General features: G+C 42.1%; 1 protein-coding gene across 1 annotated transcript; it reads left to right on the forward strand.

Annotated features, from left to right (window-relative positions):
* Positions 1-233: 233 nt before the first annotated feature.
* On the forward strand, positions 234-23,097 carry LOC141795340 (sprouty-related, EVH1 domain-containing protein 2-like). The gene is made up of 6 exons (XM_074676183.1): positions 234-826; positions 13,931-14,123; positions 14,220-14,388; positions 14,521-14,585; positions 21,839-21,997; positions 22,172-23,097. Exons 1-6 carry the CDS (start codon positions 801-803, stop codon positions 22,961-22,963), a joined length of 1,404 nt encoding a protein of 467 aa, XP_074532284.1. The 5' UTR covers positions 234-800; the 3' UTR covers positions 22,964-23,097.
* The last annotated feature ends 2,575 nt before the right edge of the window (positions 23,098-25,672 follow it).

Raw genomic sequence — 25,672 nt, forward strand, 5'->3', positions numbered from 1 at the left:
TAGCCTATCTTTGAAATAACAACTAGAAGTTCAAGGATTTGCATTCGGGACAAAAGGTGGCATGTCCGGATTGGAAATCAAGGATCCGGAGAGAAAGACAGGAGGGGGTCGTTTATCAAGGGTCCCTACGACTCACAACTATCGCGGGCCCTCCACCAAAATGTAGACCGACGTCACCGCTTCCGCCCTGCACCCCTCCCTCTCCTCCCCCTCTCTCTCTCCCTCTCCACCCCCTCTCCCTCCCTCCCTCCCCCGGCGTCGTTGAAGCAGCTCGGCTGCCTGCAATCCAACATGGAGTAGAGAGAGATGGGGCTCTAGCGGGGCCACCCCACGGTAACAACAGCGACGACGCGCTTTTTACGCACAACTGGAACCGGAGTCGTCGGTCAAAACATGAGCCTGAGGACTTAAAAACGGAGTGTGTGCCTTGTGTCCGTGTGTGTGCGTGCGTGAGTGTGTTTGGGGAGGGGGAGAGGCGAAGAGGAGAGCTGGATTCGGCCACTAACTGTCGGTATAGGCTACGTTACCTACTACAGGCGATGGACTGTTAAAGTTTGGGGGAAAGGGATATTTGCGATCCAGCAGAACCTGGGTGGCTCAGTCGGTAAAAGCGGTCAAAAGTGAGGGAAACGAGACGGAGACCCAGCCTGTCTAAGGCAAGCCAAAGAGCCAAGACTCGCACAAAGGCGCAGGGGGGATTTATGCGGAATCGGAGACAGAATCTGAGGAGCCGCGGTGAAAGAATGACGAGCGAAAAGTATGCAACCGCCGTGGTACATTACCTGAGGTGAAACGAGAAAATGATAGAAGAAACACACCCAAACGAGTAAGTACTGTGGCTTACAGATTTCTCTTTCTTTCTTTCACCCTTCCAAGTGCTTACAAGTTGGAGATGATTAGGGCAACTTGGTGGAATGTGCAGCCTTTAACATCCCTTGTAAAAAGCATTGTAATGTATATTTTGCATTAAATTATATTCAATCTGCTTGATTGGATTTGGTGCTTGATACTGCTCTGGGATAATGCATTGACAGTCGTGTTGAACAGGGATTTTAGGGCCCCCACCTTGGTGTGGACTAGTCTTTAGAAGGCTAGGGAGAAAGCAGGGGAGTAGGAGGAGGAGGAGGGGAATAAGCGTGGGTGGATCGGAAACATTTTCTGAAAGGATCTGAAGCGAGAGAGCAGGCCCTGTTGCAGCGTAACTTAGAAACTCAAACACGCCCCGAAGTTACACCTTCTATAAACACACAAACAGCAGAGAGCTCACGCACCTCTTGTTTGTGCATTGTTCAGCGAAAAAAAAAAAGAAAAAGCCAACGGCGTTTACAAAGGCAATTTGGCCTCGTTATTTGGCCACATCTGTATGTTTGCTTCCAACCGAAGGGGGAAGTCTCACAGGATATGAGATATCCGATATGCCTCATCCGCCATCTCTTTCTCAATCGCCCTCATTTGCATAGCCTACCGCGCTCCATTCATAAAAAATACTGACTGTAAACGACGACTTGCTCTGAAAAAATACGCGTCTGCCTCTCTTTGAACCGAACTGTACAACTGTGTGTCTGCTTGTTCCTGTGCGACATTTGATTAAGTGCGTAGTTCCGTAGCGCCTTGCGAAAATGTAGCTAAAATAGAGCCGTCCTTCAACGTGTAGGCCCACAAACCTGTTTACACGGCACCCACAGGCCTATAGGCACGCTGAAGCTTAAAATAAGCTATACCGAGTAAGAACCGCGTCTAAACGCGTTTAGACCGGAGCAGGTGGGTGAGCGCTTTAATTTAAATCTAACCCGAATTGACCACGTAGAGATTATAATTATTCATTTCTATATGCAGACGAGGCAATGCCAGACTCTAACTCTTAAATGGAAATGTGCACACATATGAGCTCAGCCAGACTACACAACAGCAGTTTAAAACACTGGCTCCTAGGCAGAGATTTTACAACACTGTTAGTCTGTATCGATGACTTCTCCGTCGCTGTCAGACGACACGGGATCGTGCACGGCTGGTATGCCTGCCTTGTAGATCTCTGTCGACGGGGGTGGAAGGGCGAAGGGCACCGTAGGGGATGTTTGCGCTGCTGTGGCGTGACGCCGGCCCATTCATAAAAGCCCTCTAACCTTCAGCGCGTCCCCATTCATGCCTGCTGACCGCTCTCACCACTGAGAGGCCAACAAATAGATACTTGTCAGAGTTGTCTCTAGTTCTGTGGAGAGACACGGAGAATGCTATCCACAAAGCAGGTTTAGCAATACAGAGGCCTGATGCTTAGATTACGTGAGACATAACCTAGAGCTAGCTGACGCCGCTAGGCTACTGGGGCTAGAATGATGCATATTTTAACCTTTGTAGTCTATATCCTTCTGAAACGTCACACAGGAAACTAATTATATTCATAGCCCCTACTGAGTCATTTGTTTCTATGAACCTTAAAAATTTAACTGTCTCTTACTTCCGGGTCACAGTGTTCATGGTGTTGTCTTGACCAGATGTAAATACTCTAACAACCACAGTGTAGGTCTACCAAAAATGTATTAATCAGGGATTTTGGTTAAAGACGTTACATATGCGTGCAAACTAGCCAACGTAAACCTAAACTCTTTGCTAATGTTTTAGCTTTATGGTCACTTCTGTTTCAGCAGACTTGATTTAGCCTACTGCTGATGCTAAAATTGGGCATGTATGCAGATGTTGATTAACCTTGTTTGTTTTGTTGCACATTTGTGGCTATGGTCTGTCTGTTTGAATCAGAACTAGGGATGGGTACCTTTCACATTTGACACAATACGGTACCAATGCCCGGTACCTGGAAATCAGTATCGGTACTCAACGGTACCAATTTTCGGTACTTTCTTTGTGTTTATGTGGTAAAATATATCAGTTTGTTTAACAATAAAGTATACATTCTTTTAAATTTGGCATATTTATCCTTCAATATATAACCTTGCAATGCTGTGTTCATGTCCAGCATGGAAAATAACCTACTCTTTCACTCCCTCACTGTCACAAGGATGCATTTAGGTACCTAAACATGGTACCTTTTGATTTTACATGAATCGATACCCGGTACTTTTGACAGGATTCGGTCGGTACCTGTAAAAGTACCTAATTCGGTACCCATCCCTAATCAGAACATGTTTGTATTAAAGGTAACGGGTATCACTGCCCACCACCTTCTGGCTCAAGCTACAAAGTTTGACCAAATATCAATTGGAATAATATGGTCAAGTAAAAAATAAAAAATAAAAATAAAAAAAGAGTACTTTTGGGAAATAGTTATGTACTTTAATGGTAAAAGCCCATGTTACCGACAACAATCTATGGTCAGTTTCATGTCACTAGTAATAATTACTTTAGCAAACAGCAAACTTCAGCTTTGTTACTCTGATGCTTCATAAAACAGCCTTTATAATGTTATTACCGGAACAGATTGAATCAGTGTGCTCTTATCTCCTAGTTTGTGTGTTGTGGTTTTATAATCAGAAATAAAAGCCTTTTATGGGCTGAAGGCAGGGTCAGGAAATATAAGACACACCTTTATACTTTTTTGTGAGATCCAAAAGGGTGCAGCAGATTATGTGGCCAGTGTCACATGTTAGATATCTCACTCTTTCACTTCTAGAGTGGTTAATTGTATGTTAGAAGTTCAGCAACTGTGGCCTTCTTCTCTGCCGATACATGTCGTGGTGGTTGAGGCACAGAAAACTAATGTGCCAGCATTATCAGATATTACTGGTGCAAGAATATTTTTAGGGTCTTATTTAAGCTGTTTTATCTAAACTGAAGCTATGTCCTTTATTTGGAGAGTGAGTGTCTCAACTCTTCATCTGCGGAGCTCCATTACCTTCTTTTTTTTCCGCTCTACAATGCACACATAAACCCTGTAGAGTCAGAGCCCCAGCAGAGCCTGAATTGATCTGGTGTGGGCTGTTGCAGGGTCAGCATGTGCACAGTCAGTATTGGACAGGAGATGCCCGATGACATTCAGCTAAGGTCAACTAAGCAACGAAATATAATCCATCCACGAACAAAAAGTAGTCATCAGCTGGCAAAGACAGCAACATGGAGTTTGCAGGTTTTCATGCTCCCTGAATAAGACCACTTTGCTCTTTTTGACACTGAGACAAAACTTAACAGGAATTTGGGGACAATAGAAAAATTAATCACCAAACGTGCCTAATTTAGAAAAGGGATTCAAGGTGTTGTATATTTATCTGTCAGCTGCTCATGTGTTGGTTAAAGTTGATCACAATAGGGGAAAAGGCTGCATTTCCTTTCCTTCCTTCCTTATGTCTTTTGAGACTGCTTGTAGTGCATAAATTTATCTCTTCTTACACTATTCAGAGAAATTTATCATGAAACTTAATGTTTCCTGTTGATGGTTTGGACTTATGAATAGGTTTTTGCAGTCAAACCATATTTGTGGCTTGTTTGCCTGCTTATAAGTGTTGAAAGTATGGAGTATTTGCATTTACTGCTAGAAGGTGACGTATGTGTAACTTCTCACAGGATGGAAGGAAATGTGCTGTTTACTTTCAGTGTAATTATTGCTAATCTCAAAGGTGAAAGACGAGAAGAGTACATATGGAAAAATGAAATAGAAAAATAACTATTCAACACCTTTCAGGCAAAAACAATGCAGCAATAGTTAATAAACTCATATTTAATAGAAATAATAATGTGAATCAAAAGAGTGACACCAACCCCATGTCCACAAATGAACTCATCTGCATTTTTCTCTCTCTGCAATCCCCCTCCACACAGGCATCATGTGGGACAAATCCTTGTTCACAGTATTTCCTGTGTTTTACAGAGCAGCTCATCACTGGCCGCAATCCAAGGCCTTTATATAATGGCCTGGGCTGTTTATATCTGGAGACCAAACAATGGACCCAGACTGTTGGCCTTTTTATTTTTTCTTGAACCAATCTCTGCTCATCAGATGACTAGATGACCAAGATTATAATAGCTTGAGTTTTCATTCACTCTACCCATTTTTTTTCCCCACTGTGCACAACAGTCCACTCGATGCACTATTGATGACTCAAATTCCATTCAGCCCTCCAGCTGATGAACTCTGTGAACTTTCACTTTTCTGAAGAGTTCAAATTTTGATGTTACAGAAGCTCCACAGACTGTTCTCCAAGTGTGGTATCTAAAGAAAAAAAGGTTGTTTACTAGGGTACAATAATTGTGTGATGGTCTGCCTTGGAGTGTCTGTCTACTTTGCTGTTCCTAACAAAAAGTGCATTTCTGCAATGCGCAAGTTATTGGCCGTCGACTCCTGGTGAAGTTAGGACACTCTTATTGTTTTTAAAAAGTTTGAATTCTTCTTTCTTAAGTCTTTTTCAAACAGTGGAAACTGGATGTTTCTCGCCAACAGTGAATAAAAATTATCCCTCCGACACATATTAGGAAAAGACTAGAGGCTATTTAAAACTAACCACAAATAGTATCAGGAAACAGTGCAGACCGTCATGTGTAGTGGTAAATATACCAGCATATTTAGAGTAGGAAAGCCCTCAGAGAACAGACTTTCTAGTGTGCATTATGCAAATCATTTTCAGTTGGTTTGCTGCCCCGGAGCTTGTCCACAGGCCGTCCAATTACAAGATAAACCACTGACACCTGACAGTTTATGTAAATGAATACAACCTGATCAAACACACCAAGGTTGACGTTTTGACGGATGTCTGATAGCTTACATTTGACCCAAAGCGATAAGCTTTACGGAGTACAAGAGGATATGAAGAATTAAAGAGGGCTTTGGTTGGCTTTTAAGAGGTTTAGAGCCAATCAGCTTATTTTCCAGTATGGTTTCAAAGTTAATACAAACACAGCAGCTGCAGTCACATTAGTGGGTAACTGCATACTCTGACTACTTCAGCATTTTGTTGAATAGGATTGTTGGGGGTTGTAACAAAATATGGCCATGATTAAATGCACTAAGTTACCATATTATCCAGTATTCACAAGTCTTTTGAGCTGCACTACAAACATGTATTAGTTTCCGTATGTAACTGAAGAGCATAACCTCACTAAAGCATCATTCCTAATCCATTTTGAATGATCCACAGCTGTGAAGCTATTTCCCTTCCACAGATATTAGTAGTTGTGCAAAGGTGTCAAGTTAAATTCTGATTGGCCAGTCGGATATGGGATGTTATCCATTAACGTTCCTGTGTGTATAGAGACCTCTCTGTCAGGTCAGCTGACACAGTCACACTCACTCGCAGCAGCAGAATGAGCCCTGTGCTGCCCAGACATGTGAGCACTCCATATAACTACAGCTGATTGACAGGAAGCCGATCAAACTTCCCCTAAGGAGCCTCCACGGTCAATAGTTGTGAATGAACTCACTTCACCACACCACTCTCTTTCTCTCCCCCCTCTCTTTCTCTGTCTGTCAGTGTGTTCCTCTTTCCCTCAATGACATTCACACTGTTAGCTTAGTTAAGGCTGACATATGAATGAGAGCAACATTTAAATTTAAAATCTTAAATCTTCATGTTGCATTTGATTTAATTTTAAAAAAACAGAGACCTTTAAAACATAATTATTCATATAGTTTTTTGTTTTTTTTTTTTAACTTTTTTCCCAAACTCCAAATCCACTGGTCAATAATACTATAAGATTTGTACCAACAAAGCTCCTGCAATGAGTTTTTAAGTAAGATATGAAACAAACTGAAAGTAACGTAGATGTCTCTTGTATGATGTGCTAAAGGAAAATAAACATCATAAAACTTTCTAAAGTACTTTTTTAACTTCTCCTATGCGGTAGGTGTAAGACAAAGCAGCAAACAACAGTATGCTGGTACAGCTTCACAAATGCCTCAGCAAAAGAAAATTGATGAGTTGATCAAGATGTTGCTGTGTGAGGTTTACTGTTAAAAACATTATGGTTGGAGTGCAGATGGCCTAGTGGTTAAGATTGCGCTCCATGAGGTTCGCCCTCGCACAGGTGGCCCAGGTTCGAATCCAGCCTGCGGCCTCTTTCCTGCATATCACTCCCCACTCTTGCCCTGTTTCCTGCTCTATCCTCTGTCCTGACACTAAAAGTTCCTCCCAGGAGTTTAAAGCAAAGCAACTTTTTGATGTTATTATTGTTTACTACAATATACCTTGAAAAATGAAGTAAAGCTCAAAGATAAATCTTGCAAATGCTGAAGACTCTCAATGAAAGCAGTTCAAAAGTCCAGAGGAATTAGATTTACACTGAAATCCAGAAATGGAGTTGCTGTAAAAGTTCAAAGTCATGACATGGATTAAAAAAATGTAACCAAAATAATGTTCAGCTTGAGTTTTCATTCAGTCTGTGAATGAAAACTCAAGCTTAACACCCATACACAGATAAACTCTGTATGGGTGTGTGTATGTGTGGATTTGTCGATCGGGTTGAGGCGCGGCCAGCCCGTCCTTATCACAGGAAGTATAGCCGCCCTTATCACACATGGCTGGTGTGCCCTCACTGGCCCTTTTATCTCCCACACATGAGCTGGATTCCAGGCCTGATAACCAGCCTGTTCCCCAGCCCCCTTCACTGTTTTATGGCAATATTGTTACTCACAGACCTCCTCAGGTATTTGCAGCTGCTAGCTAACTCTGCTTCTGTTACTTCTCAGAGTACAAGCTCTAAAAACATACAAGCTATAATTTTGTGGTGTTTTGATGGCAAACATGGACAGAAAATGGAAGCTAAAATGGCTTGAAGGCAAATGAGTTTAACAAACGTAAATAGTTCATTGACTGTCAATTATGTGACTTGGCAGGAAATCTTCAGGTGTGTGCTCCACCTTCAGCTCATTTCCTCATTACACAGACTGTTGTACAAAGTGTGGGAAAGATATAGAAATGAGCCTCGTAGAGTGGAAGTTTAAAAACACAGTGTTATATATATATATATATATATATATATATATATATATATATATATATATATATATATATATATATATATATATATATATATATATATATATAGTCACATGGCATATAACTGAATTTGGTTTAAAGTGATTCCCACACCATTTTTCATTCTAGAAGTTGTACTCAATGTCAGCATATTGCTACAACAACTAACAGATCCACCCTACATCAGCTAGAAGAGCTTGTGAAGTTGGCAGAGGGAAGTAAACCAGAAATGTGGCTGGTACACATGTTAAAGAAAGAGACTTGACATATCCGTCCACAGGCTGTAGTGTGGTTTTGTTAAAAAATATTATGCAAGAAGTTTGACTGCATGGTAACAAGATTATATTATTGCCTGCTTTTAGAGGTATAAGCAAAGACACACCCAGCACCTTTGACCTGATGGCAATAACTCATATTAAATTATAAAAGGATGTGATTCATAAATTGTTTGCCATGTCCTTATCAGTACTGTGTTAATGCATCCTCCAATCTTGCCTCTGAACTGAGTCATCACTCAACTTTGACTTTTCATCCTCACACACGCCATGCAAGACTTGGAAAATTGCTTGTAGCTCTACACATAACACAGTGTAAGCAGTCTACTTAAATCTTATGAACCACATGAAATACTCCTTTCAGTTAAAATTATAGACATCCACTTTTCAAAAAGTATAGTATGTACCGAGTGTAAGTTGCGGATTGTGCTGAAACACGTGGTTATGATATTGCATCAACAACCTTTTCTTAAAGTGGGCGTCATGGTCCGTTTTTGGAATCGGTACCTCGTGTTACATTTGTGCAGATAGATTTAGATTTCCCAAATGCATGTGTGTCTGTGTTTATTTATGCCAGCATGTGTGGTCACTCCCAAGTGTATTAAAGTAGTGCGTTGCTGCGGGTTGTAGCTGTCTGTGTGTTCCAACCACAGATTACAGGGCCTGTTGGCAGACGGAGCTCTGAAGATAGGTCATAAGACATCCCAAAATGTGACAAGTTCATCTCAGAGAGCCAATGGAATCATATATATCATCTTTCACTTCCTTAAACTGCACAGAATTTGCTCTTTTTGTGTGTGGTTTGACTGGATTTGTGGGTTTTTACAAGTAACAGGTTACAAGTTGTTGTGAGAGTTGTGTTGCAAAGATGTTATGCTTTGTTTGTTTTTTCTCCCACACCATGCATCAATGGTTTGTATGCGCTGTTTCACAGATAGAAAATCAATAGTTGGTTTGCAGTTAAAAGTAAACAATTCTGCAGTTTGTCACTCTAGTTGCAAAGCAAAGATTTAATTGGTAGGGAGTACAATAAAAAGTGGATTTCATTATTATTATAAAAATTATCATTTAGTTGACCAGTTAACTTACTCTATCCTTCAGTACATGTGCAACAACCTTGATAAAAGAAAAACTCTATGCACTTTCATTTCACTCAACACACAGCAATGCCCTCTCGTTGAACTGTAGTTGCAGTAGTATCACAAAGTTGTAGCCAGTGACCAAATACTAGTTAATGTTAGCAAACCTAGTAAACATCATCACAGCAGATGTTCAAGCCTAAAAAATCATGAGTTACTTTAAAAAGCCAGTAGCGAGGAGCAGGAAGCCCTTAGCTAACAACTGCACAATCAGTTAGCTTGGTAAACGCTGTTAGCAAACCTCATATTCATCAGCAGCAGCCATATACAACACCTACAAACAAGCACCCAGTGAGCTGTTTGAAAAAGCAGCAACGTCATTTGCCTCATAGTTATCTCAGTGTCTGCACAGCCAGAATCCTAGCTGTCATCCTATCTCAAAGGCTATATCATTACAGCATCTAGAATTAAGTCAGCTGAATTGAACACCTTGCCCTATTTGAAAAAAACAAACATAGAAATATAAATAGCTCATTGACGCCTCTGTTTTGAATTTGTTTCCTTTGTTGCCATTCAAGTTTTCCACGTGGCGAAGTGGAACCTGAATAACTTACTTGCCTCTGCCCATTGTGATATGGAATGATATAAATGACTGTAACATTTCAGCTTTACTCTGTTAGTGGCAGCAAATAGAGATGAAGACAATTAATCTTATGTCTTTTATATATTGGAAAACATTTCAAATTCAGAACAAATGTAGGTTTCAACTTGTGTTGGTTCTGACTTGGACTTTTGTGGAAAGAGTTAACGCAGCAAAGTGCAGATGTCTAAATGTAGAATTCCACTTAATCTAAGTAGATTCAGATATGCATTTATCTATTTATGTATGCATTTGCACCCTTGTGTTCCAATCTGTAGTTGCTTTTCTGTTTGTCTGCTGTCACCCAGTCAGTCGGTCTGTCATTCAGTCACTTTTATGAATGTGTGTGGGCGGGAGCTGGTGAACCAGTTTTGCCACCTGTGTGTGCTTGTGTAGATTTGTGTGTTCTGTGTGTGCGTGTGTGTGTGTGTGTGTGTGTGTGCGCACGTGCGTATGTGCGCGTGCGTGCTTCAGATCTCGGGGACAATCTGGGAGCTAATTTTATTACAACACCTCTCTCATTCAACCCTCCTTGTTTTCTCTTTCTGTGTTTCTCTTTCACTCCTGTATCCCACCAAACACACGCATTCATGCATTCACACACACACACACACACACACACACACACACACACACACACACACACACACACAAACACACACACACACACACAAACAAACACACAAGTGCAGCATGGATAGAATACACAGAGGTACATCCTGTTGTTGTCAGATCATTCATGAGGATTGTGACCGTGGTCATTGTGTCCCTGTGAGGGTGGTGGCCTGTCATGCTAATGCTTGAGAATGCCATGTATTTTAACAGTCAGACTCGATTGTATTGTCTCATGTTATGAAACTGACATTTCTATTGACTGCAGACAGTTATTGTTCAGTATTGTTTAGTGCTGGTGTATAGACTAAACTGAGGCTGAACTATCTGTTAGTTTGTGTGATGTATCTCTAATCAAGGCTCCAACCAACTGCTTTTTGTTCATGTTTTTTTTTCAAAGTGTTGCAAGTAATCCAAGAAGCAACCTCCAGTTTAAGAATATGAGACAATGCAGAAGTGCTAAAATCTGCTGTTTCTTGTGTGTTCTCTCGAGACTGGCTCTGGAAGTACCAGAAGTCACATACACACCAAGCCAAAAAAAGCCATTTTCAAAGCAGAAATTAACCTATTCACAGCCTGGTTCATAAAACGTCTCCTGTCTGAATCGCTAATTTTACTATCGACACCCACTGTACGGGGGGTGAATTTTTTCTAACTTGGCCATTCAGAGGATATTAAGATCCTCCAATAAGAGGCACAGCTGAGGGTCACGTGACCGACAGACGCCCTATGGCTGTACGGGCTGTACGCGAAGCCCTTGCCACTACCAATATGGCCGCTATAGCCGATGCCCTTCAATTTTCGTTTCAGAAACAGATAGGTGACATCAGCGAGACTACATCCATGTTTTATACAGTCTATGAAGTAATCGTGCATTTCATTATAGTCCTAACTGCTGAATAATTTCCTTTAAAATCGTTTTTATTCATTTCTTGCTAGTTCATACAGTGTAATAGAAAAAATAAAGGAAGAGAAATAAACTAAATATCAGCTGGGATCACTTTACATTTACATTTTTTACACTTTCTCTAAATAACTAGGGAGTTGTTAGATAGTTCCCTCAATTAAGAACTTTAAGCTACCTCAAATTGTTCAGTTGCTGTTTTCTTCGAATTCATTTGACCATTTATTTATAGAATCTATAGAACATTTTTAGAAATCTTCACATTTTTAAAAACTTTTTTTTTAAGTGTGTTTAAGATAAGGGCCCTGGCAGCAATAAAACCAAAAAACTATTTCATCATATAACTTTGCTAGGCCACTGGATGGTCTATTATGAGACATTTTCACAAAGTTGCTCAAGGAAAACAATAAACCCAAATTTGACTCATCTTTTCTTCATCACTTTAATTTGTGCGTGTCACCCTGAACAATGGCACCATTTTCCTAAATGTGTGACATGTTGTGTGCAAAAACTTAATTCAAGTCTTAACAATCTTGAACTCATTCTGTTGACATTAGTGAAAAGGCCCACACCCACTCCTGCTGGAAACCCTGAATCATTAAACACTTGGGTAGTGGGAGAATTTCCTTGTGGCTGATTAAAAAATAAAACGTGAATTAAGGGACTAGTTTCTGAATTGTCTTTTTTTCATTCTTATTTGTGCCACCAAATGAACACAACACATGGCAACTTTTACATTGAAGTGTGTGTGTGTGTGTGTGTGTGCACTAACTCATCCTGGTGCAACACCTCCCACCTCAGCACATCAACCACCAGTTAAAGTCGTGATTTGAGACGCCCTCACACATTCTGTCTCTGTGTGAATCCAGCTCTGTGATAACTTGCTGTGGCATTAACACACTGAGCCTTTTATGATAAAGGAAAATAGTTTCTGCCTGAGGAGCAGTCATTTTTGTTGCCCGACAAGTTGTTGCAAATATTGCATAGAAATGTTTGTTACAAAGATTAAATGACAGTTTGGTGTTCTCAAGCACACTTCCATCATTGGTGCAGTTTAGATGTTAATATCATATTTTACAAATGTAGCTGTTTTCATGTGTTTTTAGTCATCAGTAGATTGATCAAGGTCTTTTTCTACTTGATGGTTATGGTTATGATATAGCGTACAGCCATGGTAATTAATTTTTTGTCAAAATGTGGTCAGAAATTAGGCAGTTACTTTGGAGATCATCTGCCGCTAAACATAACTGCTGAGGTAGTTGCTTATTCAAACTAATCAAAATGAAATATGTGAACATCTTTGCTGTCTGTCTAAATCAGAAATAGATGTATGGTGTGTCTTTATCATAAGCCGTGTTTCCACCAAGCAGACCGGTTTGGTTTGTCTCGGTACGGTGCACATTTTGTGGCGTTTCCACTGACTCATCCTGGGACAGATCCCCAAATAACCGAGACAAACTGTCCCACTTTTTGGGACCCTTTCGTATGGGTGCCAGACTGAACCAACCTGCTCTCAGAAGGTGGAGCTACAACACTGCAGACCGCTGATTGGTCAACAGAATCTTCACTTACCGTGCAACAGCGGCTGCATTTCTCCTGGCAGCACAAAGGCTTATCAGAAACAAAGCTTGATTGCACTTCGTATCAAAGAGCTACATGCCAATCACAGAGAGGAACAAATGCTGCATGTCTTCAATCTATGCTCTTTGTTTACTGTGTCACGTTTTTCTTCTTTGTTGAATTTATTTGCGGGGTAAACTGTGCCATGCTGCTACAGCTGTTATTTAACAGCTGTGGCTTTCGGCATCCAGCTTACACGCACCTACCTCGAGAGGGCAGTTTGCTGTGGAAACGCAAACGGGATCGGGCTTAACTGTACCTAATTGTGCTAAACTGTACTGAACCGAACCCGACTGCTTGGTGGAAACGCAGCTATATGCTAAAGGAACCTCATAGACCTGAGTTTATCAACCTGTCAATGAGGGGAGTCGAGGTATTGTGGCAATGACAGAGGGCAAAGCAGAGAGACACGCAGCAGGCATGACTTCAGCTGTTAGCAAACCATACCTGGCACCTTCTGCTGGTTTGCATTGAAGTGTGGACATATGTATATGTTGGATGTGGCTGACGTCTGCTTTGACCAATTTTTCTATTTTTGTGCATTGTTCACATCACATAAAAGAGATGCTGCCAATGAATGATCTTGTTAGCCAATAAATCGTCATTTTAAGTAAAGAGCACTTGATATTTTCATTCCCTCCCAAATTTGAATTTTCTCTAATTCATGTCTCTTTGCTGTTTGTCAAACTTCGTGGCTTGTTTGAAGACAGTTTGCTGAAACAAAGAGGAGGGTTCATTGCACTAAAGATGCTCTGTTCCTCTTTTCACACCAAAAAATTGAATTTTCTGTGAAACATTTGACTCTGCCGTAATATGTTGTCTCTGAATTATTGAATGCAAATTGTTTGCGTTTCTTTAAAAACCCTTTTTCTTTCTTTGTGCAGTGACAGCTACATCGTGCGTGTGAAAGCGGTGGTGATGACACGGGACGACTCAAGCGGTGGCTGGTTGGCACAGGACGGAGGAGCTCTGAGCAGGGTTGGTGTATGCCGCCTCTTGCCTCCAGAGCTGGCACCCATACCAGCTCTCAGCAGCTCCCAGTTCCTGATCAGGGGGGAACGACTGCGAGACAAACAGGTAAAACACCCACAAACATCAACAGCATGTTTAAGTCACTCAAGAACAAGACATCGAAAATGTGTTTGTGTTTGTTGATTGGGCAATGTGCTTCAGGTGATCCTGGACTGTCCGCTGAGGAAAGACCTTGTCTACACCATAGCAACGCCCACATTTCACCATTGGAAGGTGGAGGACAGGAAGTGTGGCCTGTCCTTTCAGAGTCCAGCTGACGCTAGAGCGTTTGACAGAGGGGTTCGAAAAGCCATTGAGGACCTTGCTGAAGGTACGTTGTGTGATGTTCAACTATCATGTCACGTTACGTAGAGGTCAGGGTTCACTAGGTTCATTTGTTGGGTCAGAACTTACTACTAGTGGCTGAAGCTCAATTGAGGTCTCTGTTCTCTTCTCTGTGCAGGCTCTACCACCTCCTCTACAGCACTCCAGAACGAGGGCGAGCTCGGTGACGATGACGTCTTTACTGTAAGCATTCATGTCTGTCCATGTATGAACTTTTCAAGTCAGAAACTTAACCAGCGATGAAAAGGGAGTTTGTTGTTTGAGGATGTGCTGGAAGGCAGACCTGTGACAGGCACTGTCAGATTATACGTTGTACAAAGTACTCCTTTTTGCACAGTGTTTCCAAATGTAGTTTTTGTTATATTTACAAGGACAGTCCAACACTTTCTTTGCCCTGTGTTGGTCATTGTTTTCAGCTGCACCAGCATCTTTAATGGTAAAAATGGATTAGTTGCAAAGAAGACAAGTCCTGTGTTGGGATTGTTACTCTGCTTCAGTACAGAAGAGTGCTTCCAGGGGTTGATAAAACTTCACATCACACAACAGCTGATTAGTTCCAGATTGAGCCAAAGCATTGTGCTTCATTAGCTCTTCTCTTCAACTGTTTTTCCTGCATACAATTGAAGCATACTGAAACACTTGCAGATGATACGACTTGGACTACAAGCAGTGTTTAGAACTCTGCCAGAACTAAAAGACATGTCCTTGTTCACAGATTCTGCATTCACATGCAGATTCAGTTTATGGAGGCTGGGATTTGATACTCTTCAAACTTTGTGATTAATTTTTCTACCTATATCATCTCTTTTTGCTGAATCTGGCTTGTAAGCTACGGTTCATAGGTGCATTTCATTTCCTCCAAAAGGTTTTGTTAATTAACTACTCAGTTGATGTTAGCATCACACCAACCTGAAGTCTTTACGGCAATTGTTTGAAATGACAGTCAAGAAGAACAGTGGTATCAATTATGCACCATGTCCATGGTGCCTCTTCCTGTGCTTCTTCACGTGCATGAGCCACTGCTGACGCCCACTTCTGTCAAGGAGGTGCTACCCTGCCAGAGCATGGTACAGAGCACTCACATAAACTGGACTTTTGGAGTGAAGTGTTTGGGCACAGGCAAATTGTCTTGTGTCTGTGCCATTCAGAAATTCTCTTTTTGACTCTTTGGCAGAAAGTATTTCAGCTCAACCTCATGGTCCCCTCTCTATTACATATGTGTGCCACTGTACATGGAGTGGGTGTAGTGTATGTCTGCTTGTGTTGCATGTCAGGGCCTCTGTACCTTAAGTTAGCATGAAGAACCCCTCCCCCTGCTCTGCAACCTGAAACCAGGAGCAGCAGGCAGGTTCATAAGGTCACTTCCTGTATCCCACCACCTCGCTCTCTCCTGGTGACCCACAGCCCCCACTCTCCCCACCCTCATCAACCCTCCCAGTAAAAAAAAAAAAGACGCCACCAAACTAGCAGCTAGCAGCTGTTTCCCAGCTTAGTGCGGAGCCGGTGATTTACGAGAGGAAGTGCCTCGTGGTTCATCTTTGACTCAAGCTGTCTGTGAGGGCCAAGACTAATAGGTGCTCTGCTGGGAGTGTACAGCCACCACAGAGACACATACAAACACATGAGGAGGAGCAGAGGGAGGCTACAGCAGAGTGCAAGAGCAGAGTGATTCTTGAAAAAGAAGCTTCAGGTTTTCAGGAAAGCTGATGCATTTAACACTCTGAGTTAGATGCAATTTGTGATGAAGCTGTCATATTAGCTGATGTAGCCTCAACTGTCCATTCCAGGTTGAACCACAGACAAGCTCATTGTATGACACCTTTCAAAATCAGTTCAAAAGATAGATTCCTGATTTCAAGCTTAGCATTTTTTCGTTGCAAGCTATTTTCAAATGTTATAGCTTGATATTTCTTTTTGGAGGGTCGGATAACTTTGCTTAGCTTGCTAGCTTTCATGGCCCTGACACATCAGAAGAAGCTGACTGGAAAAATAATTTACCAAGAGTCATACCTGCTTAAAGAGTTTGCATTCGAGCACATCATTAAGATAACGTTGCTGTCAGTAGCCACAGACCTACACACATATTTTCCACCAGATAATAATAATCTCCTGTGTTTAATTTGTGTAAAAGAAAATTGAATTGAATCTGCCTTTTGTGTCTGTTAGGATCTGTCTGAGAAAGATTGGAAACTGGTGCATAAGAATACTCCAAATTACAAGAAATTAAGTGTTTAATGCACTGCAAAAAACTGAAATCTTATCAAGTGTTTTTGTCTTTTTTTAAGTAAAAATTGTCTTATTATGCTTGATTTGAGCCACTTTCAACTTATCAATCCAGAAAAATGTCTTGTTTCAAGTTATCAGAGTACAAAAATGAGGTTTGAATCGCTTGTAACCAGTTAAAAAATCTGCCAATGGAACAACAAAAAATTGCTTGAAAATTTCCTTGAGACTAGAATAATGTCTTAATACAAGTAACTTTTCTCTTGTTCCATTGGCAGATTTTTTTACTGGTTACTTGAAATTCAGACCTCATTTTGTCCTTAAATAACTTTAAACAAGACATTTTTCTGGATTGGTCATGTAAATTTGGCTCATATTGAGTCTAAAAAATGAATTTTCTACTGAAAATAAGACAAAAACACTTGATAAGGTTCCGTTTTTGCAGTGTGCAAGAAAACTACGTACTCCTCCAACTTTAAGTCATAAGGTGATGAAGAGTTGAGAAAGTGTCTTTAGTGGTTATTGGACAAGCCACGCAAAAAGGCTCACCAGCTCACACTAGTCAACTATTATAATCTGACATTTAATCGTGGCTGGTGAGAATGCTGTGTGGCTAGTATCTTCACAAATCTGAGTACCGTCATGGTTGGTGAGCAAAATGATTTATGTCAAGTCCTGACTGGGAGAATCGGTTTATTGAGATATATCCCCCTGAAGTCTTGGATGTAGGTTTAATGTAGTAAAGTCCATGTTCCCAATTTGTTGACAATGCCAACTGAGTGGGTAATAATTAAATTACATAATGAAATGTAATACTATTATATTTGATGATATAATGTGATTTGGTGCAAATGGATAGCTTCTCCACATCTTACATTGGCAGCCAGGTGAAGCAGGTGTAGCAGTCCAGTCTTTGAAAGAACTCCAACCTATTACTTTAACATGCTAAATCTGTAACATATCTACTGAAAGTAGTTAGTGACAGACACAACAGCCAAGGATTATAATTTTTTTCAGTGCATCTTTTTTTTTAATCTTTAATTCTTGGGCTTGTACTTTATCTTTTGACTTCATACGACAAAACCTCACCTTTGCGTTTGCAGGTGCCAAAAATGTGAGTGTATGAAAGGTGAGCAACGCAGTGTTAAAACAGAGCTTTTTCCCCTTTCTGTCACTTTTAATTATAAAATGTAATTAATAGTACGACTTAGTAAGTACTGGAAACAATATTGTGTCCTGTGTTGCTTGTGATCCTCTCAGACTGACCTTTCCTAAAGTTAGCGGTGGCGACGGAGTTAGCGAGGCAGGCAGCCGTGGACAGGGGGAAATGCTGCAGCAGATTTACAGCCTTTAGAGAGGACGAGGGAGGATGGTGCAGGGGGGCTGCAGAGGGGAGAGGGCGAGGATGGACATACTTCCCTAAATTATTCCTCGTTCCCCAAACCTAAACTTAACCCAGCCCTTCCTCTGCTGCTCCCCTCCGCCCCCAGCACGTCTCCTCTCTCTGTCTCTATTTTGGCTCATTCACAACAGGCGGAGTAAAAAGCTATTGAAGCAATTCTGGGCTCATCCCAGGAGAGCGAGACAGGCCTGTTGAAGGATGAATCCTCCTGAGGTTTCAGTCAGGACATGTTTTGTGTCAGAAAATAACTTGAAATGCCCTTTGTCCAGCCTTGGGCCTGAATGAAAAGGAGAGGATGTCCAGAAATATAAACTCTCCCCCCTAACTCCCTCTAGTCTCTCTGTCCTCTGGTGTAGTTTGAGCTTTCAGCAGAAAGTCTGGTCTGTGTTTTGAATTAGTTGCAGCCGTGGAGGCCAGAGTCGAACTGGTTTTTAAACCCTATCAGCTCCTCCTTCTCCCGGTAATGTCTTCTCCAGGGGGGCGGGGCCTGGAGTGGAGCAGCATGTTATGTTATTTTTGGCTGGCTGCTCTGAGGGCTTTGTAAGAAAGCTGGGGGAAATTCTCAGCATGGCGGTATCCATGTGGGGAGCAGGATATAATAGGGATTGCTCTAGCAGACAGACAGACAGGCAGACAGACATGCAGACAGACGGACGGAGAAGATCTGGGTCAATAATTTATAGCATTGTTTTTAGGCTTGTTAGATTTCATATTTTCACGCTCCAGATCTCCAGTTTGATTGAGTTTTAAAGGATTTCCTGGATGATATGATATCTCATGATGACCCGTGTTTACTCTGCAACGAGTGCAGTTCTGGCAAGTTTTGTCATACCAGCCACCAATTCAGCAATCAAAGATTTTAGTTTGTGAGCCAAACCATTGCAAGGATATATCTGGATCTTTTTAAAGATAAATAAGCACCCAGTACCCAACAGAAGGTTTTCATAAAGATAAACAACCATGATGCACCAACAGGTGTCTTTTTATAGCCCCAAAAAATTACCCCTCCTCTAGCCCAGCTCCCAAGGGTAAGTAGATACAGAAACACTTAATCTCAGATTCCCATAGTTTCTAAAGAGCAGGCACCTTTGTCAGCTCAGAAATATGTTGGAAATATGTGAAACTATACTTTGTTGGCTACAGTTACCCTTCTCCTCGATGCAAAAAAAAAACCTTTTGATTAACAAAACTTTAAAAGGATGGATGATCCACACAGACTTTAATGGCTTTTCTTCTTTTCCTGGTTTAATTCAAATTGTGTGGAAACATTTGTTTTCCCAGGTGATGAATCTGAACTGTTCTGAATCTGAGACATTTCCTCTTGCAGCATTGTAAGGTTCAGGGTTCACTAATCACTGTAGTGAACACATCAATGTATGGATTTTACTAACTTTGATAACACCTTAACAAGGTTTTTTTGTGCAGCCAAAACTGTGTCTCGTGCTCCTTGGCAGAAGTCAGTGTGTTCTGTTTTCACAATGTATCACTAACATACACTGCCTGGCCAAAAAAAGTCACCAAAAAAAAAAAAACAGTCACAACACCTTTAGCTTTGATTATGGCATGCATTCGCTGAGGCATTGTTTCGATAAGCTTCTGAAAATTCACAAGATTTATTTCCATCCAATGTTGCATTAATTTTTCACCAAGATCTTGCTTTGATGATGGTAGAGTTTGACTGCTGCACAAAGCCTTCTCCAGTGCATCCCAAAGATTCTCTATGGGGTTAAGGTCTTGACTCTGTGGTGGCCAATCCATGTGTGAAAATGATGTCTCGGGCTCCCTGAACCACTCTTTCACAATGAGCCTGATGAATCCTGGTATTGTCATCTTGGAGTATGTCAGTGCCATCAGGGAAGCCAAAATCCACTGATGTAGTAACCTGGTCGTTCAGTATATTCAGGCAGTCAGCTGGCCTCATTCTTTGAGCACAGACTGTTGCTGAACCTAGACCTGACCAACTGCAGCAACCCCAGATCACAGCACTGCCCCCACAGGCTTGGATAGTAGACACTAGGCATGATGGGTGATCACTTCATCTGCCTCTCTTCTTACCCTGATGGCCCATCACTCTGGAACAGGGTCAATCTGGACTCATCAGACCACGTGACCCTCTTCCGTTGCTCCAGAGTTCAATCTTTATGCTCCTTAGCAAATTGACGCCTTGTTTCCAGTTAGCCTCACTGATTAATGTGTTTTTCAAGGCTACACAGCCCAATCCCTTGTGTTCCTTTCGCATTGTGCAGGTGGAAATGCTCTTACCTTCACTATTAAACATAGTCCTGAGTCTACTTTTGTTTTTCTTTGATTTGATTTCACCAAACGTTGAAGTGATTCCTGATCACGATCATTTTGGATTTTTTCTCCAGCTTCATTTCTTCCTCAAAGACAATGGTCTCCCACTATCCCTCCAGTTTTTAATAATGCATTGGACAGTTCTTAATCTAATTTTAATAGTTTCTGAAATCTCCTTAGATGAATTATCTGCTTGATGCATGCCAATTATTTGACCCTTCTCAAACAGACTAACATCTTTTCCACAACCACCTGATATATCTTTTAGCATAGTTGAAATGCGAAGCAACTCATTGCACCAGTTGTAGTTAAATAACTTGTTGCCAGCTGAAAGATAATCTTCTATGCAGTAATTATCCAATAGGAGGCTTGTACCTATTGGCTTAGTTAAATCCAGGTGGGGACTTTTTTGGTCAGGCAGTGTATGATAAACTGAGGCACTGTTCAAGTGGCAATACCTACAAAACTTAAAGTCAGTTCTTTCTCATGCAGAAAATGTAGTTGAACTGGAAAGGGGTGATCTGACTGGCACAAGGTGGAATATTGCAAAGCAATGCGGACACTTGAATGCACAAGCATGTACAACTGCATCAGCCACTACAGCCTAGAGTCATTGCACAAGCACTGCACAGGCTTTAGTGCTACACAAGCAGCAGCCTGACTGTCTAGTGTCTGGCCAAAGTTTGAGTTGGAGTGGAGCCCTGACAGCCTTTAGCAGAAAGGAGACAGGATACTGTTCACACACACACAAACATACGAGGAGCGGTGAAAAAGAGAGAAGAAGACGTGGAATTTGCAGAAAGTGAGATTGAGGAAAGGAGGACAGGTTGTTTGGGGGCAGGGGGAGGGAGCAGAGAGGATGGGGAGAGGCCAAAAAAAGGTGATCTTACAAAACTCTATGCAGACTGCTGGCGTCTAAAAGTCAAACACCTTTATCTGACGAAGCAAAACTCTCCTGTGGTGGTCCACGATGCTGTCTGTGTGTTGTTCGTGCTACCTTCAATTCCTTTGTTTGCACTTCAGTTGAAACAGGTCTCAATTCTGGATTGTGGATAATTGAAAGTCAAGTATTTTTGGAGAACAGATTTATAATTCAAGTCATCGGGAAGAAACATATCTGAACTTTTTTCTTTTTGAGGCTTCATTTTGTTTGGAATTGTTTTTTAGGTTTAGACAGTTGGCCATGTGAAAAAAGTTACTAGATATTGCTATTTTGCGCATAAGATTAAATGTCTGACAATCCAAGCTGTATTTATTTTTTGATGATTGAATGATTTTCTTACTGCATAGCATTTCTCAGATCCAGTCACAAACTCACACACACAGTGATCCAAAATGGGGATCAAGCGGCTCCAACAACAGAGCTCACACGTCCTGTTTTCCCCATCAGAGCTGTGCCGCAGCTTCCTGTTTTTGTTTGTCCAATCATGTCGTCCTCTCACACTAACAATTTGTTTGGTACATCCAATCAGAGTGCTCCTCTCAACCTGCATCCTGTGTTTGTTTGTCCCCTCAGAACACCACAGACAGTTCGTCCAACTCCTCCCAGAAACTGGAGAGTTCCCTGCAGCCACTCGAGTCCTCCCCACTTCCGCAGAGACACAAGTGTGTCCTGACACATCGCCACGACCTCCATGACCCCTATCGGCTGTCAGACCACTACTTTCTGGACCAGGTGAGACAAAGAACACCTGGTTTTATCACACAGTGACACTAAGGGTCTAGCAGACAGGTTGCTTCCCCAGAAATTAGATATTCCAATTAAAAGATGTTTTTGTTAGTCAAATTAATTGTTGTTGAGCTGTGTTAGCTAAGTTCCACCATGCACTATTTGCTTGTGTCTCCTCAGTCATTGTCCCGGCTTCCTCGTCATGTCACCTTCCAGGAAGATGAGGAAATTGTGCGCATCAACCCACGGGAGCGTAGCTGGGAGCGAACCACAGAGCGACATCAAGGCCGTCAGTCAGACCGCTCCTGGCTCACAGGCTATGAAGACTATCGCCACGCTACTGTGCGGGACAAGTTCATCCAAATGGATGACAATGAGTCCTACGTCCACTTTGCCAAGACGGAGGCTCAGAAGCATGACTACACCTACCCACTGGCACCTGCCCTGTCGCCATCAGACTCTGATCCCGCCCTTGGACCCTTAATGGCCAATAAGGGCCATGGTGGCCCCTACCGCCAAGGCTTTTCCTCTGTGATCTCCAGCCAGCCTCGCTCCTTCCTCCCAAACTCATCCCCATCCACAAATGGAGGAAAGGGGAGGAAGGAGGACGGGATGGAGCGCGCTCAGTGTGAGCACTGTGGAGAGGCCTTCTACATCTCTGACAACCGGAGAGGCCGGTGCCAGGATGCGCCTGACCCTGTGCGATTGTGCATCAAACGAGTCAGCTGCATGTGGCTGGCAGACACAATGCTCTACCACTGCATGTCAGACCCAGAAGGTGACTACTCAGATCCCTGCTCCTGTGACGGGGGCGAGGGCAGCGGGGGAGGCCGACTCGGCTCTCGCTGGTTAGCTCTGCTGGGCTTGTCTCTAGTGGCGCCCTGCCTCTGCCTCTACCCACCTCTTCACGCTTGCCATCGGGCAGGGCTCAGGTGTGGTTGCTGTGGAGGCCGACACAAAGCCCTGAGCTGAGCAGCTACACAAGGAAAAACCTCTCAGAGGAAATGACAAAAAGCTTAAACCCAACGCAAGCACAGGGAAAAGGAAGGAAGGGGAAGTACACAGAGGGGACAAGTGGTTATGGCTGCTTGCTCTCTTGCCTTGGTTTCTCTGGGTTTCTCTACAAATTCCAGACACTGAAATAAGCCAAAAAAAAAAACAGTTGGTGCATTTTCTGAACAGCCTGGGAAGATAAGCTCCCCCTCATGGCAGACAGTTTTCTCCGCTCTCCACGTGGCCATTTTATGCTCTGTTTATAGTGAGAGAGCACTCTTTCAGGGGGCCTTTTTTATAGCTGACCTATATGTCATGTAACACATATGCAGGTACTTTATACTTTGTACACTGACTCTGCGTCAAAGAACTTGAATTGTTCCTTGTTCTGTTTTTTTTCTCTCCTTTAATGTACACGCGGCCATTTTGTTTATATTCTCTTCCGATATCAGGCCCGCTCAGCTCGACTCAAGCTACAAGAGAAATCAGACACTACACCTACTTGTGTGTGTGTGTGTGTGTGTGTGTGTGTGTGAGAGAGAGAGAGTGTGTTTGTGGGAATGGTATATGTGCATGCTTACAATGTGCGTTGAGGCCTTTGTTGTCCGTAATGCCACTTATGGTATAGCATGTGTATATAATTTGCATAGCTCCACCATTGACATCTTCTTTGTTCAAATGTGGTACTCATCATAATCGACTTCTAATATCCCAAAGACTATTTTTGACCTATTTATTTTCTCACTGAATTAGTCTACCAGCAAAAGGGTGCTGGAGCTGTGAATTACTCACAGAATGAGACGGTGCTTTAAGTCATCCTCAGATACTCCAGCATCTCTCTCCCTCTGTCTTTTCATGTTATTTCAAACAGTGCCTAAACTATCTCCTAAACCAGGAACCCACCCAGTCTCAGACCTCAGTCAGCAGTGAGTGTCAGGTCTCAGGCAAGGACTGACCAATCAATCACAGATACCGTCTAAATTAGTGCCCATTATGCCTTAAAAACCTGGAGTGTCGCTCCAGATTTCTCTCCGTCCCTTTGAATCTATCCTCTTTGTTGAAAACTGTGAGCAGAGATACAGCTCAGAGCAATCACCCTCAACAGATACTATTTTCAACTCCTGTTTCTGTCATGAAAAGCTGTCAAGTGTCAAGCTAAGGAGTCCGTTGTGTTTGCGATGTACAATCAGCTCCCCTCTTTAAGCCCCGCCTTCTCATGGAGCCCACTAGTCATACGTGGAACAGCAGAATCTGAGCTGATAGTGGTGTCATGTTCTGAGTTAGGGCCTATGTTCAAACATTAAAACCCAGTCACATAATAATGACTGTCATGTTCAACGTCACTGCAGTGTAGTGGTGACGTTGTCAAACAGATCATCAGATGAGATGATTGGTTCCACTGTTACATCTTTGCATTAGATACGAAGACAATCCCAAAGTGGGAGGCAGTTAGCCTAGCTTAGTACAAACACTAGTGACACCTGGATCTGTTCAAAGGTAACAGGATCCATCCATCAACATTTCAAGTTCACCAACACTAAACGTGTCTATTCTGCAAAAAAAGTAAAGTGATGAGTAAAGACAACAAGCTGAGGATTAATAGGTTTTATGCTGGACTGTCTCAGCTGATAAGAAGGTATCATAGAAGAAAAGAGAGAAACAAGCTATGAAGTGAATTAGTGGATGAAATTAAATATAATTTATTTTCTTTCTTTGTTCCACCTTTCAGCTTTTAGGACTGCTCATCTCTTTGCTGCTTGGCAGTCTGACTTCTAAGCAAGACAGCAAGTGTTTCTCAAAAAATCAAACTGCACTTTCAGTCGGATGTTTCTTGGTATGGTAATATAACAAACAGCCTGTTTTTTCACCATGCCAGATATTCTATATAATCACACCCACAAGTAGAAACATTAAACCATCAGATGTTTAACAACAGCGTGACTCATAAAAAGTCATATTAAAGTGCTTATTTGGGGTCATAGTGGGTGTATTGATGGTCTAACCCTGGCTTTTAAAGAAAGCAAATAATCCCTGACTTCACCTACACGTGTCACCTGCTGTTTGAGTGACACTGCAGCAGACCAATCAGATCCTTCATGCTGACAGCACAAGAAACTGACAACCACTTGGTGCTTCTTGCCTTGTCTGGGCCCCATTGATGGCAGTATTATTGATGTTAACAGACAAACATTAACCTTTGAGACATAAAAAAAGCAAGATTTGAGTGGGGTCCCATTGTAAAATGGGGGGGTCCAAAAACAGCTGACATTGTGGAGACATCCATCCTTGATTGTTTGGCCAAGGAAATGTCACTTACTGTAGTTGAAATGCAGAATGCCTGAGGATGTCCTTTTTCCTCCCCTGGTTGTGTCTGTTTCATACATCCTGTCCTGTGTACAAGTTGTACATTCTTTGTGTGTGTGTGTGTGTGTGTGTGTGTGTGTGTGTGTGTGTGTGTGTGTGTGTGTGTGTGTGTGTGTGTGTGTGTGTGTGTGTGTGTGTGTGTGTGTGTGTGTGTGTGTGTATGTGTGTGTGTGTATGTGTGTGTGTGTTTCCCCTCTCCTGCTCCTTGATCCAAAGCTACATGGATCAGCTGAATATGCTATTCTACACACTATCACCTATCCAGTATAATCAGATCCTTTGAAGATGATCCTTAATGTATCAGGGACGGGGCCAATCAGATTG

This window comes from Halichoeres trimaculatus, unplaced genomic scaffold, assembly GCF_033239565.1.
Source record: "Halichoeres trimaculatus isolate MK-OKI-2021-1 unplaced genomic scaffold, fHalTri1.1 fHalTri1_scaffold_8, whole genome shotgun sequence".
In the NCBI taxonomy this organism is placed as follows: domain Eukaryota; kingdom Metazoa; phylum Chordata; class Actinopteri; order Labriformes; family Labridae; genus Halichoeres; species Halichoeres trimaculatus.

What these genes read in the sequence shown, in the direction of transcription:
- LOC141795340 (XM_074676183.1), top strand. Translation starts at nt 801, where the DNA reads ATGATAGAAGAAACACACCCAAACGA. An exon ending in AACGACTGCGAGACAAACAG is followed by an intron (nt 14,124 to 14,219) that starts GTAAAACACCCA and finishes AATGTGCTTCAG; the next exon opens with GTGATCCTGGACTGTCCGCT. An exon ending in GTGACGATGACGTCTTTACT is followed by an intron (nt 14,586 to 21,838) that starts GTAAGCATTCAT and finishes TTGTCCCCTCAG; the next exon opens with AACACCACAGACAGTTCGTC.